The sequence below is a fragment of the Poecile atricapillus genome, chromosome 2 (assembly GCF_030490865.1).
Source record: "Poecile atricapillus isolate bPoeAtr1 chromosome 2, bPoeAtr1.hap1, whole genome shotgun sequence".
NCBI lineage: Eukaryota > Metazoa > Chordata > Aves > Passeriformes > Paridae > Poecile > Poecile atricapillus.
In genome coordinates, this window is record NC_081250.1 from 102003398 (window position 1) to 102024704 (window position 21307).

General features: G+C 37.8%; 1 protein-coding gene across 1 annotated transcript in view; it reads left to right on the forward strand.

Annotated features, from left to right (window-relative positions):
- Positions 1–21307, forward strand: part of PIEZO2 (piezo type mechanosensitive ion channel component 2) — a 287977-nt gene that overhangs the window by 236362 nt on the left and 30308 nt on the right. Inside the window, exons 30-38 of the mRNA XM_058833220.1 lie at positions 822–981; positions 2751–2840; positions 5104–5225; positions 6043–6114; positions 10205–10308; positions 12359–12457; positions 14859–14967; positions 16611–16679; positions 19854–20020. Coding sequence (XP_058689203.1) covers positions 822–981; positions 2751–2840; positions 5104–5225; positions 6043–6114; positions 10205–10308; positions 12359–12457; positions 14859–14967; positions 16611–16679; positions 19854–20020 — 992 coding nt within the window. The remainder of the gene's footprint in view (positions 1–821; positions 982–2750; positions 2841–5103; positions 5226–6042; positions 6115–10204; positions 10309–12358; positions 12458–14858; positions 14968–16610; positions 16680–19853; positions 20021–21307) is intronic.

Below are 21307 nucleotides of genomic sequence, written 5' to 3' on the forward strand. Positions count from 1 at the left end.
GCAGGCTTTGAAGCTCTTGGAGTTTGACCTCCCAGAGCTTTTAGACTTTCTTGCTTGCTTAAAAAGCCAGCTTTGAGCCAGAGGCTGTCCCCTGAGTCCTTCTGCTGCCTTCTGTAGGGCAGCATAGGCCATGTCCACAAAATATAGTCCAGCTCCACAAAACCCAGTTTTAATTTTTTAATATCCCCAAGAGAACTGTTTTACAGAGAACAAAGGAAGAAAGAAATAGCTCAAGCCAAAATCTAGAGGTAGGAGGAAATGGATTTCCTTTCTGACTGTCTCCTCCTACCCCGAAGGAAGCAGTTTTGTGGTTTCAAATATTTCTTTTCTTATGCAATGGAAAGGAACATTGAACTGAGTTGTGGAGAGGAAAAATAAAAATATTAGATCATGGCAGTCTAAAAGTTATTTTGACAAAAATAAACCACTTTTTTCTCCTGTTGATAGTGTCCTTAATGAAAAAAATGAGAGAAAAAGTCACTTTGAAGAGAAGAAAAAATTGAAATATTTTTTAGGAACCACTGAAATCAAATAATTCAGTGTAACAAAAAAATACACCTTTTCCAGTCTCTGTTTTCAAGTACTTACTAAAGTGCATGCAAATGGTTCACTTCTGATGAGCTCTCACTTGTCATGGGACATCACATTGTTGGAAGCTTTTTGGTTTGTTATAAAAGAAATTACAATGTACCTCAAATGGAAATGCATGACTATTTTCTTTAGAAAAATCTAAAATAATTAAAGTAATTTTAAAAGCTAGATTTATTTAATTGATTAAACATTATGAAAGAATTCTTAACTTTGATGGTATCTTTTTCCAGCAACAGGCAATCTAGATTGTAAACTGCCCAGTGGAGAAGCAGGAATCATTTGGGACAGTATATGTTTTGCTTTCCTGTTACTGCAAAGAAGAGTCTTCATGAGTTACTACTTCCTTCATGTGGTTGCAGATATAAAAGCTTCTCAGATATTAGCATCAAGGTAACAGAAAATTTAAAAGAAATTAAATTAAACAGCTTAAATCTCTCATGGTGGTAGTACTTATTGTTTATGATAGGTAGTACCAAAACAGTCCTTTAACATTGATTTAAACAATCCATGCTAAACTCATAATTGGAAACCAAATTTTGACCCAAGAAAACAAATTAATTAGGAATCTAATAAAAACTAAATCATTCTTTCTATGAAATACTATCTACTATTAAAAGCTCTCAAAGTGTGTTGCAGCATTCTCTCAAAATCTATATGCATGAGAGAGAATGCCAGAGTTTCTAAGTCTTGCAAAGAAAATATTCTGCTGTCAGAGCCTGTTTGAGACAATTGTCCTTAGAAATCCCATCTCAATAAATGCTGCAGGAAGAGGAAGATGGGACAGTTCTTACATCTGGCTTGTGAAGAAAATGGAACACTTTTGGGAAGTGTCACATCACTGAACACACTGACTAGATTTGGCAAGGAAGTGTTAACCTCGTTGGGCCTGTTACACCACAAGCATTCACTCATAGCCATCACTAGCACAAACATTCTTCTGGTTTATAATATGAAGGCAGATCAGGAATGAAATACTGGTTTTAATTTCCATAAGGTTTCTAAGAAATTACTTTTGTTAATATTGGATTAAATGTATTGTGGTTTTTTTTCTTTCCTCAAAAGGCATGTGGACGTTGATTTCTGACTCTATGTCAGGGCAGAATTTGGCTTGCACATAATGAAAGGAAGTAGTTTTTATCTGCCTATTCTAGGGATCATTTTAAGAAGCTTCCTATACTATCATGTTTAGCTTCCTATACTAAACAAAATTCAGCACTGTAAAGAAGGCTACCAAAAGACCTCCATCTCCACTCCACATTGCATTAGGCTTTTGTTCTGGAGTGATTTTCACTGCTGATGCCCAATTATGCTGGATATTTTTTTTTTTCCTGTTTTGGTGTGCTGGGTTCATAGTTAGAACAGCATAAAGCAAAATCATGAGTATCAAAGTATGTCCTATATTGGGAAATGTGCATCCACAATGAAAGAGCGGACCTCTAAAATTATGGCTTTTCTTACTGAATTACTGACAAAAGAAAGGCTTTAGATCTAGACTATTTCTTTGAGAGAGACTTTAAGACTCTTTTAAGAGCCTTCAAGAGTTCATGTGTGAATTAGGAAGAATGGCCGTAGCATTCAAATCAAGGAACTGATTACATTTCTAATGTAATGGAGTGAAAAGCCATATTCTTTTGGCACACCAGAATCTTGCTCAAGGATTTGTATTGACAGATTGAAAGCACGATAGTTTTCAGAGGGTAAAAGTGAAGCTGAATCTCTGCTCACCATGGCCCTGGATAAAGCTTGACCTTGCTCATGGCTTCGAGGGGGACTGAGGCAGGGGATTGAGGTGGTTATAATGCTGAAATGACTATAACGAAATCCTGTGTGCAAGAAATCCTTCCCCAGCCTTGAACCTACTTGTGTTCTGTGTTTTGAGGACTGGAAATTGAATTTCTTGAGCAGCACTAGAGGAACATACAGGTTGAGTAGGGTTCACAACATTTGGTCCAAGATCTTGAAATGCTTGTCTGTAAAGATGTTACTATTTTAGATCAATTGATTATTTCTTTCAGACCCTGGATTAATTTTGTATGATGCAGATATGGTCATGTATAGAGGGAACATAAAGTTCTCTGTGATTAGTTGCCATAAGGAAAACAGAAACATTTAACATGTCCTCTCCTTTTTTCTTTTCCTCTGCCCCATTTCTGATGTAGGGGTGCTGAGCTTTTTCAGGCTACAATTGTCAAGGCTGTAAAGGCAAGAATTGAAGAGGAAAAAAAATCAATGGATCAACTGAAAAGACAGTATGTATTTAATGAATTTTTATATATATATATATATATATGTATATATATTTCTATACATATGTATGTAGATATTTAACGGATTGCTGATATTTATCTAGCAATTTTGTTGGTAGAAATACTGGCTTCCAGTATTTATCTAGCACTTTCTTTTACAGACGTGCTTTGCCATTATTAGAATTTTGTTCTGTATATCTCTTATCTGTATTCCTGGAAAAATTTGTTGCATGACTGCCCTTTCTGTTTTATTTGTGGTTCCTTCTGTAGTGTTTAAGCGCAAAATATATGTTTACCCTCACTGAAAATATTTGCATTCAGTTTAAGTGGCCTGGAGATCCTTTCCCTTTGTACAGCCCATAAGTCACTTTGGTTTCTCTTGCCTGCAGCCAACATGCTTCTTTGCCAACTGCAGAAATCTTTTAAAGTTCCTCCCCCATGATGCATGGAAACCCCTAACTGCTTCCTAACCAGGTGTCAAACCCCACTCACAACAGCTTCTTCCACCCTGCTTAACAGAAGAATCATCGTAAGACTGCAGGGACCGTTATCACATAATTAGAAAACTGTTTGAGTTGGAAGGGAAAATCTAAAGGTCACCTAAAGTTCAACCCCCCTGTAATGAGCAGGGACATCTTCAAAGAGATCTATTTGCTCAGATCCCCATCCAGCCTGACCTTGAATGTGTCTGGGGATGGAGCGTCCACCACCTCTCTAGGAAACCTGTTTCAGGTTTTACCACCCTCATTGTGAAAGTTTTTTCCTTGTAGCCAATCTAAAGCAATCCTCCTTCAGTTTAAAACCATTGCCCCTTTGTCACCCTGAAAAACTCAGCTTTGGAGCTTGTTGATACAGTTTCTAAAGAACTTTCCCAGTTCCCTAAAGAACTATAAACATAGATATGTGTACATTCCTTCTGTTATACATCTGGTGATGGACATCTCTCATGGCCAGTGCAGTGGGAAAGTGTTATCCTGACCATCCAATCCCTGGCCATGGTCAGAAACCTATAAATCCTGGGAGAAGAAATAAACTGTCTCTTCCTTTCACCACACCTGTCCGTGTGATCTATTCATCGCCAGCGGCAATACCCCTTGTCCTCACAACAGACCCTGCAAAAAAGTTTGGCCCCATCTTTCCTATAAGCTGTCTCCAAGTACTGAAAGGCTGCAAAGAGATCTCTCCAGAGCCTTTTCTTCAGGCTCAACAACCCTAATTATCTCAGTCTTTCCTTATAGGAGAGGTGCTCCATCCTCTAATTGTCTTTCGGGCCCTCCTCTGGACTTGCTCCAACAGGTCCATGTCCTTCCTGTGCTGGGCACCCCAGGGCTGGATGCAGCCCTGTGGGTGGGGTCCCATAAGAGCAGAGGGACAGGATCCCCTCCTTCACCCTCCTGCCTACACTGGTTTGGATGGAGCCCAAGACACAGTTGTTTTCCCAGGCTGGGAGCACCCACTGAGGCTCATGTCCAGCCTCATCCTCCAGCACCCCCAAGTCATCCTCGGCAGGGCTGCTCTCAATCAGTTCATCCCCCAGACTATGCTGATGCCAGGAGTTACCCTGACCCAGGTGCAGCACCTTGAATTTGGTCTTACTCAACTTCATGAGGTTCCTGTACACCAACTTTTTGAGCTTGTCCAGATCCTTCTGAAGCACATCCCCTCCTTCAGCTGTGCCAACAGCACCACACAGCTGGGTGTCATCTGAAAACTTGCTGAAGGTACACTTCATCTGGCTTCATCACCAGACATTAAAAATAAGACTGGACCCCCAAGAGACGCCACTTGTCACTGGTGTCCATTGAGACAAATGATCTTAGAGGGTGAAGTTGTAGTACAAACAGTGCAGGATCAACCAAATCCCTTGTTCAGTGGCAAGTTTGAGGAAAAGCTCTGCATTAGGTAGAAGTCCTTTTATTCTCAGTGCTTCATTTGGTGTGTTGTAATTCCTGACATTGATTCTTTCAATTTTAAAATGATAATAAGATAGTTGAGTGGGAATAGGAAAGGAGGAAAGCAGGAAACCCAGCTCTCACTGACCACTGAGTGAACATCTATGCTTGGTCCTTCCAGTCAGCTCGTTCAGAGCAGTGTAATTCCTTCTTTTTAAGGGCAGGACTAACGACAGTGTGGAATATTTCCCTTAGAAGTGTTGCACAGTATGTGTGTGTGTGTGTTTGTTTGTATGCATATGTTTAACACTTATTTTAACACTTATATAGGGTGGGTGAAGGCGTAATCCTAATAAGATTCTTCCTTTTGCTAGAATGGATCGCATCAAAGCCAGGCAGCAAAAATACAAGAAGGGTAAAGAGAGGATGCTAAGCATGAACCAGGAGTCCTCAGAGGGGCCGGAGATTCGGAAGGTTTCTGAAGAAGATGATGAAGGTACCATTAGCTACACCTGTACCATATTTGCAGTTGAGCACTAACGATCTGATAAACCTGCTAGCTGGACAAGTGATAAGTTGTTCTTGAAAACTGCCAGTATGTAACAACATTGTTAGCTGAGTATCAGTTTCAGGCTGGATTCAGCCAAAAAAAAAAACCTGCGTTATGTACTGTAACTAGGTTTAGAGAAAATGGTTTGCTTTGAGGATACTTTTGGTTAACTTCAGGCAGTTGGCATGGGGCTGAAAAGAGTCAGAGGTTTGTTTTGATAAAAGTCATTATCTGTAAACCACAATTTTACAAATAGGTAGCACCAACATTTTTCCAGCAATGTTTTCTGGATGCTGTTCTGGATCTTTTTCCAGCCACTAAAATGTTTGTGTGCTTTTAAATGTTATTGAAAATCATGGGAACAGATAAAATTATACCTATCTAGTGCCACATTTCCAGTATTGACCTGGGATCAGTACTTACTGGATTTAAAAATTTTTGGAGCCTGAAATATAGGGGGATTTGAGAGGAGGGAAATTTTTTTTCCTCTTTAAGTTACAGTCAACTGTGACAGTATGTTTTAAAACACAAAACCTAACTTTTTAGCTTTTTAGAGTGGAATGCTGTTTTAACTACTGCATAAATCAGAATATTTCTGCTTAGTGATTTTGAATTATTTCAGTATTTAATGTACTCAGTAGACCTGACATCTGATGTGCTCATTAAATTTTAGCTCTTTTGAGAGAAATGAAAAATTATTAATCAGTGTAAGAAATATGTTTCTCATTTTGTAAAATTAATATTTGAACATATTTTATTTTAGGAGATGCAGACAAAGAGAAAACCAAGGGCAAAAAAAAGCTGTGGTGGCGGCCTTGGGTTGATCATGCTTCCAGTAGGTTTTCTCAATCCTCTTACAAATATGTGGATTTAACCCTTATATCCTTGACCAGAATGAAGGCATTCCCATAACCTGTTTGTTTTATGCCTGATTTTGTGATTGTGACTTGATAGAAGGCTTGGGTTTTTTTTAAAAAATGTGATTTCTACTTTTCAATCTTCAAAGAATTTAACTATATTTTGAACTTCTGTGTGTTGGAAGCATAGCTAGCTCATGATACTTTGAGTGCTCTTAGAAAAATATCAAATCAGATAAACATCTGCTGAAAAGAATCTGTCTTGACCTCAAAGGTTTCAACTCCCTGATACTGCAGAGCTCAATATATTTAAAAATGTGAATGTGAAAGTTTGCCAATGCATTCTAAGATTAGTCATAATTTCTTTTTCATATACACATATCATACATCTTTTTTTATGGTTCATCAGTCATTCTAATATCCTCTGCAGAAATCTGAGTACCACAGTAAGGCAGGAAGACTACTGCCAGAACTAGGCTGTGTAGAGCTCAGCTCCATCTCTCTGATGGCACCTTAATGTGTTGTTGATGACAGTTGTTTTGCTATTTCCATTTTTTTGTTTGTTTACCTGAGAGTAAAGATATGTCTAGCCTTGCACACAATAAATTATTAGCATGTGTCGCTCATATAATTGGTGCATTATGATATTTTAATTTGTTTGTAGCCCAGCCCAGTTATATCATAAAGTTCTTTGCTACGTTATGGGCTAGGTAGAACAGGAAAGGCTGCAATCTCAAATCAGATGTCCTTCAACTGGATGGTTGTTGAATGAAATCAGATAAGAGATGTTAGGTAACCTCTGAAGATACGAAAAAAATACTTAAATGTAGGACACTGATCAGAGTTAAATAATAGAAACATGGAATCACAGAATGTGCTGAGTTTGAAGTGACCCATCAGGATCATCCAGTCCAGCTCTTGGCCCTGCACAGGACATCCCCAAGAGTCACACCATGTGCCTGAGAGCATTGTCCAAATGCTTCTTGAACTCTGTCAGGCTCGTGCTGTGACCACTTCCCTGGGGAGCCTGTTCCAGTGACTGACCACCCTGTGGGTGAAAAACTTCTTCCTGATACCCAACCCAAATCACCCTCAACTTGACTTCATGACATTAAAAATATGAATGTCTGTATTGTGTTTGGTCATTTAGTTTAAGAGCTACTCCAAGTCACAATTTTACACATCTACATACTGCTTCATTTACCTATGTGTATTTATAACTTCAGCAGACATATATTTGCCAGCAGTTTTTATCAGAACATGTCATCTTTATTTCTATCAAGTCACAAGTAAACTGTGCCTCTATTTTTGTTTTTCTAAAGGGCACACTGCCACTTTAGAGAGACCTATCCTTTTCAAAAGCCTTATGAAAATAAAATTCTTGTACTGTAATTTCATTAGAACAACAATGACAAAAAAGATAAAAACTATAATTTGTGACTTTTTTCTATAGAATTTCAAGCTATGGTGATTTTGAAGGAATGGGATAAGGTCTCTTGTTTATCCACCACTGGTTTTGTAGTAAGAATTGCACAGAGAGATACTGACTTTGGTTTTTACTTATTTCATCCTCATTATTTAATGTTCTTAGGTGGCAAGTTACATTTTGGTGTTTAAATATTGAGCATTCCTGAAATTATTTACTGCAATAATGCAAAAGCTTGTGGGAAACATCACAGACCCTGACCCTACAACCAGGAGTTGCCTGCCACGTGGCTTGCATCCGCACCCAGTGAAACGTGGCGCTGACAGTAGGTGTTCACAGGCATGCAGACTGGGAATAGACTGATATTCCCCACTCATTCTTTTTGGAACACCGCTGTAACTGCAGCATTCTGCAGCATGTGGCTCTTCATCTCAGTAAATGGGTTTGTGGGCATATATATGCATACAGTGAAGTCACTCAAGCTTGAAGTTTTTAATTTAGATTTTTATTGCTATTTTTATATCACTTGCTTTAATTTTATTGTGCAGAAAGAGACCTCATTTTGTATATCACAGCAATTAAAACAGTCATGAATTTGGGTCTGAGTAGAACAGATAAAAAACACCCATGAGGATTTCCTCATTGACAGTCATTCACAATCTCCCTTGTAGGGAGGTGCGGTTCCTCCTGTGCTTGCGGATTATTTTTGAGGTCCAAAAAAGATCAGCAGGAGTTAGGACCACATACTTAGATTCTCCTGGGTCACACAGTTGTGTCTGATGTAGTGCAAAAGATGGTGACTGCAGCTGTCCTGGGGAGCTCTTTCCCTCTGGGCACAAGCAGATGATGAGATCATGCTTTCTCCTGCATGGCTCCTCTTCTGCCTCCTCCATCTCATCCCACAAGAAAAGCCTGTATGTATGTATGTGTCTTTTCTCAGTAGGAGGAAGCCACATTTTGCAGTACAAGAGGGGTCTCCCAAGTCCAGCCTGGCCCTGAATTGTGTTACTTGTAAAGCTTGGTCTCTTCAGAAAGCCTTGTAGGTGACTGACGCACCACTTGCTCCATTTTGATGTGTGCAAGAATGCATTATTGCTATTCAATCATACCTTCATACCTCTTCCTTGAGCTGTAAAAGGGATGTAACTGCTACATTAGAGTGTCCCCTCAGATATACTTTAAATAAAAAAATTTGTAGGGACATCAATGTAGATTTATTTGCTTCCAGATCAGGTGTTCCAAGCCTGAGTGCTGCTGTGAGCCTTTTCAGAGCTGCACTGCAGAAGGTTTTCCCTAATGTCAAACCTTACCCAGCTGATCTTCTCCATTGACAATTTCTGTTGCTTACTACCTTTTTATGAAAGAGAGCTCCAGGTTTCTTGCTCTTAAAATACTTTCATCTCTTCAACACATTTTAAATGGGCCTTCATGGAGGGCTCAGCACCAAAAAAGTCATTTGTTTCATACAGGAAATTTCCAAACTTTCTTTTCACCTCAGTGCAACAATAAGAACAGCAGAAGAGGACTTTCTGTCCCTCTGCAGGGCATTCATTGATGCTAAAAATCATAAGTGGGCACATGAGGCACAAAATTCCCTCTGTGAGGGAGTTTTAGATGGCAAAGTTATGGTCTAAAGATCAATTCTGGCAAATTTCACAGCCTTACCCTGAGGTTTTAAGTGGTTTTATGTGGTCATCTGTGCACAAACGATATGTGTATAATTCAAGGTATGATTGAATTACAACTGTTACTTATCCAGAGACCTATAATGATGGATAGATATAATTTTATATAAATATGTATTGCTCCATATATCCAGATATTGCAAATTTTCATCTAAGTAACTGTTCTTTCAAATATTTCAGCTTAAATGTGGAAATTAATTACCAGTTTTCACTGCTGTGTGTAATGCCGTGATTTTTATTTTTCTCTTGCTCATTACCTTGTTTTTATTTATTTTGTTTCCCTCGTTTGTTCATGTAGGCCTGTTGCCATCTGAGAAATAAAAACATTGCTTCTGTTCAAGGATATAAGGCCTAACTTAATCACTGTGTACCTATGCTGTATCAAGGTTTCAGAATCTTTCTGAATCCATGGGCAAAAAATTGAAACTCATTTGCAATCATGCTAAGAGAATCTGAGTGATTTGTTTTAAACAAGCCAAGGTTTTCCATTACCTCATCAAACTAATACCATTCCATTACCTAGTTTAAAAGATTGCCTCAGTGTTTTAAAGACAAATTCTGTATTTTTTGTCCAGTGGTACTGTTCATGTAAGTTCATTTACTTACCTGCTGGGCTTTTTTTACTCCCTCAGATAATCCTAAGTCCCCCGTAAATTTAGACTTGTCATTTTTCTCTAAAAATGTAACCTTGTAACTTGATAAACTTCAATCCTTTTCTTTACATTTTCTTCTTATAGGAATGCTTTCCTTAGTTCTTGTAATAGCTCTTATTCATGCCCACAGTATTGCAGACTAACATCAAATAAATGGCCTGAGACATTTTCATCTCTTGCTTCTTCTCTATTTTCACCTCTCCTGGTTATGAATTTTTAAATGACTGGTTGCCTGTTCATAGGTCTTGGGGGAGTTGAGAATAGAACTATTCAGAAAAGTAAGAAAATATTTTGTTTCACTTAGTGGTCAGAAGTGGAAATTATTATTTGTTTGAGACGGATAGTGAAGAGGAAGAGGAAGAAGAAAAAAAAGAAGAGGAAGAGCCTCGAAAAAAATCTGCATTTCAGGTACTTTATGGTAATTTTCTATCTCATTGACATCTGGGAAAAAAATGTACATTTCTCATAATACAGGCACATATGTTAAAGCTTCCAGTTCCCTTAAAGTAGTCCTGAAAAGTATTGGAAATTAAATTTCTTGCCAATTTAAAACGTAAGTTTGCCTTATGCTTTAAGCATTGCCAGATTCTTACTGAAACTTTACTAGAGTCATATCTTTATCCACTTACACCTGAAGACAGCAACAATGCAAAACACAAAGGGTGAAAACCCAAGCTTTACTTTTCTCTGCATTGCAACAAAGACAGTTGAGGAAGTTGACTTTCTTCTGGTGCTACTCTGCAATGCCTCCAGTGGTTTTTTTTTAAGTTTTGAGGAGATGTTACCATTCTATGAAGAAATAATCCCCGAAATAAGCAAGTTTTCATGGAAAAGAATACACACTTAATTTTTTTTTAATATAATTAAACCTAGTGGGCCAGAGAAATATATCCTTGGGTTAGAAAGTGCTTTAGATTTAAAATTACGAAAGGAGAGTACATCCATTTCTTTTCTTTCTTTTTCAGGGCACTGTTAGTTAATATATTTGCATTTATAGTGCCAGACTGTGCTGATGTAGGAGGATATTGTAATGTTAAAAAGATATTTGAAGTTTCCTATCTGGTTTCCTCCATGTGGACTGGCTGTTGTTAGACAATACCAGATACCAAATGCAGTGGCCTAAATGAAGAATGTGGGTGAAGAAGTTAGTGCAATACACCTACATCTAGGATTGCTTTTGCTTTTACAAGATTAAGGTTTCACTTGCGGAAGAATTTTTTGGAAATGTTGCAGAAATTTTTCAGGTCTGTAATTTCAAAGCATTAATCAAAGAAGCAGCTTTTTCCAGCTGAGTATTCCCATCCAGATGCAGCCTCACATCACTGGTGAATTGGCGCATTGCAGAACATTCAACCCAAGCAAGAGCAAGAAACTGCCTCCCTGCTTTTCTATTCCCTAAGCCAAAATCTTTCAAACCAAGCTTCCCAGACAACATTACTGAAATACAGGAAGAAATGTTTTATTTAACTCATTAATAAAATGAGATTTGGTTTATATTCTAACACTGCGTTACATTGGCAGTTGGCTACCTTCATTAAACTGCCTACATGGTAATGACATGGAAAAATAAATCTGACCCTAATAAGGGCAAAACAAATCTGGATCAAAATAATGTGATAAGTTTTGTTTTCTAGTATTGAACTATTTTTTTTTAAATTTACTTTATATTTAACTTACCTTGGACCATAAAAATGGCTCATGACTTTCTAGATCATTTTTCTTTCTGGTTCCCAGACAGGCATAGAGGAAAGGGTGCATTCTTGTTTCTTCTGATTTTTAAAAAATTGGTGACAGCATTTTGTTCTGTGTTGGTGCCAAGCACTGAGTTAAAGAGCTCTAAACTCTGACTAAGGTCAGCAGTTAATAAGATTTTCTCATTTATGCTGGGGTTTGGATTTTTTGTTATCTCAGGGCTGAAACTGTTAGTTTGAGGAAGGAGGATCTGTTCATTATTTCAAAATTTGGTCAGATGTTCTGGATAGGTGGCCTGTTCTGCAGTGTGCAATATGAGGATGCTGGGTGGCTTTATATAAGCAAAGACTTGTATAAAACAGAAAACTGATTTTCTTCACAAAAGGTTTGTTCATCCTATGGTCATCATACTTTCTTCACCTTGCATCATCATGCACAAGGTCTTAGTAGAAATACTAGCCAAGTGAGCTTTGTTGTAGATTCTGTTAAAGAATTATTTGAATGTATGATCTTTTTTTCAGTGTCAATTGTGTGCCGTAGTCCCTTCAAGGGTTAACTTAGAGATTTTAAATATTAGAGAATGCATGCAGTTAAGAGTCATATTATTGAAATTTTAATGTGAACAGCATAAATGATCTTTTTCTCATATTGAAGTTTATGAATGTAAATTTGTTCTTAGTATTCTAGATACAGTAATTAAAGAGATCCTTTTTATTAATATTTTCTGCTTTTCTACTAACTACTGTTGCTTTGTCCCTCTTTATAGAGAGCTATTGGAAAATTTGCTTCAGCCATTTTAGCCTTGCCAAAGTCTATCATAAAACTACCCAAAACTATTCTTCAGTATTTAATCAAAGCAGCAAAGGTACTTGACATTTTACAAATGCTCAGTTATGTGACCCACCCCTTAGTTCCTGATGTAGTGTCTATATCTGTCTCTGTCCTCATCTGCATTTTTCCTCTTATATGGATGATTAAAAAAAAATTATGACTGCTAAAGTCTCATTCCTAGTAAATGCAATGCATTTCATAATTTTGGAGTGGTCAAATCACAAGCAAAGTGGTCTGTCTTTCTTAAGTGTAACCCCAGAGTGAAAATGCAGACCCAAATTCTTATTTTCTTTTGATACTGATCTACAAGATGGTCACATCAAGTTGCATGTATCTTATGGACACGGTGGTAATTGATCTCAGAAAGCTGGTGAAAGGTTTGTTAAATACACATTGTGCTCCAAATCCCTTTTTAGCTCTCTACTCATCTGGCCTTTATCATCACAAAAAAGATTTGTGTGTCTTCTCTCTTGCCCTGCTTGAATACATTTAGCATTTCCTAACTTTGGGCACTGTGTATCACTTTCCACTCCATTATGTAATGTGACTTTTGTAAGGATTGAATGTTACAGATTGAGAATATCAGCTCCAAAGCCTAAAAGATACTAAATTGGAAGTCCGTGCAATGGTAGAAATCTAAACTAATATGCACACAGTATGCTCTTAAAATACCCTCTGCATAGCATAGGTAGTTACATTAAATTTATAAATCAAACTCACTTTCTTAATTCTAATTTTATACCCCCTTCCAAGTCTGTCTTTTAGCTCTGATATCTTTATTCACACTATAATTGTGACTAGTGTACAGTTTCAGAGTTAAATGACAATAGAAGACATTGGCAGTTTCTAATTTCCAGTAAAGTAATATGGTGTTAGCTCATTTAAATATCACCATTCCCCCAGATCACCTTCATTAGAAAATGCCTGTTACAAAGGAAAGGGAAACCAGGTCCTCTGATCCCACACATTTACCCATTTGGTGCTTGTTTTGAACAACACAGACATATAAAAATAAATATACAGACTTTGAGAGATTTGGAAGGGGATCTTCTTTTCAACAGTACCAAAATAATTTTGTCTCCATGGCTGTATACATTCACAAAACAAAACAAAGTATTTCTCCCTTTTAAATTACTTTAATGTCAGTTTAATAGTTTTAAAAGAATACCTTCAATGTTCCAAAGTGATTTGCATAGGAAAATTCTAAAAATATAAATAAACTAAGTAGAAATTGTAGCGTTCTGTCCTATGAGGGGCAATTCCAGCTTCACTGAGATACATGTGTGTTGTTGTCATCATCTGCATGTTTGTGCTGTGAATTAGAGCTCTTTTTTTAGTGTGCTTTTTTCAGCCTCTTGCCTGCATCTGTGTGCTTCCCTGCCCTGTCTCTCTGGCCTGTGTTGCTTAGAAGACAATTTAAGATGATTACCATTTTTTCAATGAAAACCTTTAAAAGAGCAAAAGGAACACCTTTTGTGTTAAAAGTTACTTTAGTTTCTGTTATTGATACACATTTTATGTCACATAGAGATAAAAGATATGCGTTTTGCTCCTTTTTTTCTGTAACCCTCCTTCACAGCTGAAGCTGAACTATTAAAAAAAGTTACTTCTCAGTGATTTTTTTTACTCTTCTTTTTCCCCCCACTGCTATATAATTTATAAATATTTTGAGCCAATTCTATGCTTCATGCAGTCACACAGGTCAACAGACTGTTGGTCTGAGTGAGTGCTGGGAGCAGGATTTTGTCTCGTAAAATACCCTGGATAAATAGGTAAGTATTACTGTCTTCATTTTCCAACTGGAAAAACAGTAGCAGAAGGATTCATAAGTGACTAATCTGAAACAGCAAAGAAAGGCATTGTTAAAATCAGGAAGCAATGTGAGGAATTCCTGACTGCCAGTTTTGGGACTGTGTATAGATAACAAACCTGTAAACATTTCACTGGGACCTACAGAGGGGGAAAAAAATATCTAAGCTGTGAAAAATACTGTTACCTGTACAGTAAATCTCTACATGTTTTGATGTTTTAATTAGTGGATTGCTGCACTTTCTCTAAAAGTTTTCTTTGCTCTGCATCTTGCCTGTAAAATGATAAAGTAGAAATACAAAATTGAGTGCTTCTGACAAGGTAGCCCATATGCACAAAAAGATATTAATTCCCAAAGTTCAGAGCATGAATTTTTGTGGGTTCTAATGAAACATGGGTCACCCACTAGTATTTTCACATTTGTTTTTACACTTACAAAAATAGTACATGAAAACTCAGCAGATCTGTGGGAGAGGTGTTTGATTTGGGATTGAAAATATTTCCTGGCCCCCACGGGTCTGAATGCATTTACTCAAACTATATAGTCCTGCTTTTGGCTTGTTCTATGGTTTACTTTTAGAGCATGAGGAACCTTGATATAAATGTGGGGTTTTTTTCCCTTCCAGTTTGTTTATCAAGCCTGGATAACTGACCCTAAAACAGCTCTACGACAGAGGCGCAAAGAGAAAAAAAGTTTTGGGAAAGAGAAGCGAAGGCGAAAAGGATCTGGGGATGGTAGGTAGCCTTTTCCATTTTAGAAAACACAATATTAACTCTTGCCTATTGCTCCTGATTGTGAAAAGCAGATGAGATTTAGAGGACAAGTGTTCTCAGTGCTGGCTAGGAACTGAAAAAACGAGTTAACTGTGGTTGATGGTCTTGTCCTGCACCAACCCTTGGCAAGGTCAGCCATAGTCATGTCCTTCTGCTCTGCGTAGCATGCTCTGAGGGAGGTAAAGGGGAAGCTGCAAGAAATGGAGTTGTAAGAAATGCCCAGAACTTCTGGTAAGTAGGAAGATGCAATGCATTGCAGAAAACACCAGCTATGTGAAAACATTTGTGGGAGTACTTGCAATAGTAAAGACATAACTTCATAAAGAAAGTAACCTGGTACTTAACAGCATTTCTCCAGAATACAGGAGTGTAAACTCAAGGTGTTTGGCCAGAATCAGGCAGAGAGAGGATATTACCCTTTCACTCCTTCATCTCCTAAAAAGGTTTATCTTTCTGTCCAGGCTTTTCTAGAGTTGATCAGTCACTCTATTCAATGGTAAAGTCATGTGTATTCCCAGGGAAAGGTGTTGAAGAACTGTTTAATGTGGTAGTTCAAGTGGAGCTGTAAAAAAAATACTCAATTAAATAGCCACATATTATTTATTTTGGCCACATTTCCTATATTGTTCCCTAAAGAAGCTTAAGTTGATACTTGAAGAAGAATATAAAGAAAAGTTTTTCACTTTCCATGTTGTAGTCACTGAAGACCCCAAATATCCACAACCCCCTAAATTCAGTAGACAGCAAAAGGAAAGTGTACAAATGTTGATTGGGCTTTACTGGCAGTGTAAAATCATTTATACCTCTGAAAAAAAACCCAGTTTATAGGTGGTTTATATATCTTGAACTTTTTCTCCATTTTTTAGCTAGAAAATAGAAATTCAAAAGCTGTTCTGGTCGGTATAGATGGAGAAAAGAGGGGCCCACACATCTAGCTTAATCAGCTAGATGTTTCCTCTGTTTGGCATCTTCACCTGTCAAAAAGAAGGAGCCAAAAATAATTTGGCTTCTGTCACTGAAACTGTAGCTGCAGTTATTGAGCATTGGATAGATGCAGGATTGCTTTTTTGCCTTTCATTTCTGCCTGTGAATCTACAGCACTCTTCTGCTACAGGCCTAAATAAATACATGTGGTGGTGTCAAAACAACTCTGCTGTTTCATGTCAGCCTGAAGGTCCCACTCAATTCCTTCAGGTTTGGTGGGCCAGAGGCAGGAGAAGATCAGAGCACTGCTCAGGTTTCCCTTTGCAGGGGGTGAAGAAATGAGCTCAAGCATGAGTCAGCAGTAGGTGAGGCTGCTGAGTGTGGCTGAGGAGTGACTGAGAAAGTATCTGAGTTTCCACCAGTAGATGATCTCACTCAGCAGCCTATCTAGAAAGAGAACATGACTGCAAATTACAAGAGACAGATGTTCATCCATGACCACCTTTACTGACAGGGTTGTCCCTTCATTTGAGTGCTTTGGAAATGGAAATGTGTTTTCTGTTATGCTGCTACATGAAGTTATTGCTACTGCTAGGAACTGTAGCATTTTCTAGTTTGAATGGCATTTAAACCAGCACTTCTGTAGGTGTAACACTCACTGGTTTGCTCATTGTTCACAGGAGGTGGCAATGATGCAGACTGTGAGGACAGTGAAGAGGAACCTGTCAAAAAGAAATCTGATGGACCAGGTACGAAGGCAGGGGGTTTCTGTGCTGTTAAAATGCAGTAGTGACCAGTGGCCTGTCACAGAGGCAGCCTTGCAATGATCCACTCTGACTGATGCAGTAAGAGCTTCCTAAGTAATATCAGATTTTCTATTGCAAGATTTACAAGCCTTGAGCATAAGAACTCCTAGTTCTGGACTATTAGCTACAGCACTCACTCTCTAAATACTTTAGCAAATACACCTGCCTGCTTAGACTTGATCACTGCTGTGTATTTTACTTATGGAACAACTTAAGCTAAGATTCCAGACCTGACTGCACACAGCCCTGTGTTAAAATCTCCATTGGTTTGGGGTGTGTTCTAGCAAGGTTAGTATAATGCTTTTCTTGGTACTTATCCATTCAGCAATGAACAGTAATCACCTCTAAAGAGTTATATATTCCTTGTCTTACACGTTCTCATTCAAAATCAGACTTAAGGCAGTTTTCAGGATCTTGCCCACATTCAAATTTTTTCTGCAAAGAGATGTAATAGATCATAAATCCAAGCTTGGCTCCTCCTTGTTTCTAACTGGAGTAAAAGAATAGAACAGACTCTCCTCTTAAGTAAATCTTCATCATGGCTTATCTTGAGTGAGAGTTTATCATCAAAATCTACTTTTCTTCTCTATATGAAATTGTTTCCCACAGTTCTGGTTAGAATTGTGTCCCTGAGTGACTTACAGGGTAGAAGAGGCTAAAAGGATGTGGGAGATACCACTTGTATCTCACTAGAGCAGTGGTCTCAAATAAATGAGTTGCATTGCTATGAGAACAGGGGGGGATTGGTAGGCTTTTATTTGTTACATACTGGCAATGCAGTTATCTGTCTTAAAACACTGAAGTGAATGACACAAATGCCTCTCGGGATATCATGTTGGTGCTACACAGGAGTTATGGGGAAAAGATTGAGGTTTATAATTAATTTATATTGGAAATAATAAATTTAAAGTGCTTTATATTTTTGTTGAATTACTTTGGCCGTTCCTAGGTAAAATTTGTTTAAAGAAGATACCTAGAAAAACTAGCCAGTATCATTGGTATCATTAATAACCTTAGGTGGAATCCTGTCTCGCACTCAGGCAGAAAGAAGCTTTCCCTGCACAAAGTATTTGTTTCCCTTTTTTGAATATGTTTAAATGCAATTGATCCCCAAAAGTTTATTTTTTTTAAATTTTGAAGTGCAGCAAAGTGCCAGAACAGCTACAGTGTCATTAAAAATGTATGCTAAAACACCTCCATCTGGGGAGAAAAATGACCTTTCAGATTAGACTGGAAGAACTTGGCACCATGCCAGGCCAGTGGTGGTCAATAATAAAAATAATTTTAACTTGAGAGCAGTGACTTCTCCTGAAGTCAATAACAGAAGTTATATATTGGATAGGAAGAGTGTGGGTTAAAAAAGAATATATGCTATATATTTTTGTGTATGTGTACTGTTCTCTTTTTACCTACTCATAATATTCTCTGGAATGCAAAGGTAATGGATAGTCCTAGAAGTAGAAACAGCTTTACATTTAGTTTTTAATGGCAGCATTTCCTTAGCTTCACAACCTACACACTGAATGGATAAGATTGATGTGGCTAGCTCAAATAAATATCTCCAATTGTAAATGACATAGGAAAGGCCTGAAAAAAAGGGCAAAATATTATTGAAACATTTACATGACCAGGTGAAGGGTGCTAAATGCTCTTATGCTCAGTGCTAGCTGACCAGTTCCATGGCATTGCTCAGGTAAATGGGACATACTGCTACTTCAGCACCCACTTTACTGGAAAGTACCACTAATGATTTTTTCCCGTAGTTTCTCTCCACATAAATGTGCCTGCAACAACTCTGCCTGTACAGGGAAATCATTTACTTTACTATAGCTTTCCTTTTGCAGTCTTTGTAAGGAGCTGTGCACTCATTCTGCAGAGTTTTGCATGCCATCTTGTGGTACAGATAAGAAGTGAGGTTGTTGAGAGCATCATGCATGGCAGATTATTGACAGTTTTCTACAATTTCTTAGGCTGCTTAATCAAAAATTCATCTTTACACCCAGTGCTCTGGGCTTTGGCACCTAGCAGGGACAGCTAGCTCTGGAACTGGCTATTGGAAAGAATTTTTTTTAGTATTTCATAGATTCATGGAATCGTAGAATGGCTTGTGTTGGAAGGGAACTTAAGGATCATCTGGTTCCAGCCCTCCTGCCATGGGGCAGGGTCACCTTCTGCTAGACCAGATTGTTCAGAGCTCCATCCAGCCTGGCCTTGAACACTTGTAATACTACATGAAAACTCTAGTCTGATGTTTATGTTTGTGAGTGGATAAAAAAATAAGTTGAAAGTTCTGCTTTTTGGATGAGAAATACCATTATTAATGCCAAATGAACTACTGAAATGAGAAATTAACTTGAGACAGATGTGTTGAGTAAAATAAAGCTACTACTGTTGGTAGGCACCCATAAGCCTTATTCATGGGAAAGTGTACTGTTTTGTCAAAATGGTGCAAGAATAAAGTTTTATAAATTATTATTTGTCCTGGTTGTGCTTGTTGATCTGAGATCATTGATGGCACAGTGCAGCCTACTTAGATAAACAGAGGATTTAAAAACAGTAAATACAGAGAAGTGTGATTCAAAGTGATGTGAGGTCAGATTCAAAGACTGTTTAGGCAGTTTAGACTTTAAAAATTCAGCTTAGTGAGGTTTAAGCACAAAAGTCAAAGTTTCTGCAGAGAGGAATACTCACAAAGAGAAACTGAAGAGGATCAGCTCAACACACTGGATGAGCACTTGTTCAGATTACAGGACCTGGGGATGTTTAATACTCTCAGGAGATGCCCACATCCTTGAGTTTCATTTCACATACAGTGCATAGAGTGTCCCTCTAAAACCAGGAACTGTTTATTTGACTAACAGTGGCAGACCAAGGACTTACAGGGTGGAAGAGGGATTCCAGATGATAAGCCTAGGCGTACAGTCAGGAAAATGGTCCAGACTGCCAAAAGGCCTCCAGCCATCTTCAAAGATTCCTTAGTATGACAGGGTTTTGCAGCCTGGATTATTACTATTATTATTATTAGACAATAAAAGAAAAATGAATCTAACTCTAGGCAAAAGTGCAATAGAAGATATTTGTATTCATTAACTCTCTGCTGCCTTTGCTCTCCCTTAGATAACATCATCAAGAGGATATTTAATATCTTGAAGTTTACTTGGGTCCTTTTCCTGGCAACGCTGGACAGTTTCACAGCTTGGCTCAACTCCATCTCCAGAGAGCACATCGATATCTCCACTGTGCTCAGGATCGAGCGCTGTATGCTGACCAGGGAGATTAAGAAGGTAACGCCTTCAGTCTTTTTTGTCTGCTAATGCCATTTCCAGCTTGGTGAAAAATGAAAGGCTGTCTTTTCAGATCACGGCAGTGAGGAGGAAAATGGGGAAAATTTCACATACACATGAATCTTAAAAATAAGTCAGGACTTTTTAACTGCTTGCTGGTTTATAAATCCTTAAATAATAAATTATCTGATTTATTACCTGGACACAAAACAAGGGAAAAAGAATTCTTTGAGGGGTTGATGTAAGGTTTTGGCTGAAACACTTCTGTAGTGTACTGTGGCTTTGAAGGGACACAATAGATTCAAATAGGTAGGAAAAGGCTGGCATTTTAAACAGCTCAAAAACTACCTCAGTCTGCATATTTCACTCTTCTTCTAGATCAACTTGCACTGGAAATAACTGACATACAGACATACATTTCTTCAGAGAAAATGGAGCTATGTGGTCTTTCACAAGCTAACTGTATATTAGCAAAACCCATTATTAGCAGAGATTAATATTAGCGTAACTAGAAATGTACTTAGATCTTCTGAATGCAAATAGATGATACAGCTCTTATCCTTTATGCCAGGTCTACGGTGGAGCTAGAATGCAACTTGTATCCTCATTTCAGAGTCAGGATGTCATAATGGCACCAACATTTACCACTGCAGAAGCAACATAGCTTGTACACAAGCTTACCTAATTAAAAACCTGAGTGTCAAATTTTGTTCTTAAGATGTTTTAATTATTTTTTTTTTCCACAAAACATCAGATTTTGAGTATTGGAGTTTTGGGACACTGTAGAGGATTGTAGTTGAAGTACTAGAAACTATTAAAATTAGTAAAGGAAATACAGGCAATATTTTAGACTACTTTTATTATCTTAGCTGGGAAAAGTCCTTGCATAAGGCTTCACTCTAAGTTTAAAAAATTACTGTTCAAGAATAACAACCTCCCCTCTCAGTGCATCATCTGAAGTCAATGCAACCACTAGTGGAATGAGTTGGATGTGTTTCTGCCCAAGAACAGAAAATTCTCAGTTTTGTTCTTATGATACACCTTTAAAATTCTGATTGCAATATCATAGCCAGAGAGACTTGATTCTGTGCCCAGATCTGGTCTGACAGTTAATAAAACTATCAATTCATGAACTTGTTTTATTGTGTAGTCACAGAGAAAGAGTAAAAGTCTTCAGTGGTTTTTTTTCATGGTTTTCTACCTGTGTCCATAATTCATGAATATTTTTTTATTTTGGGACACTAATTAAAATCTAGATCAGTCTGTACATGAACTGTTTCTTGGGCT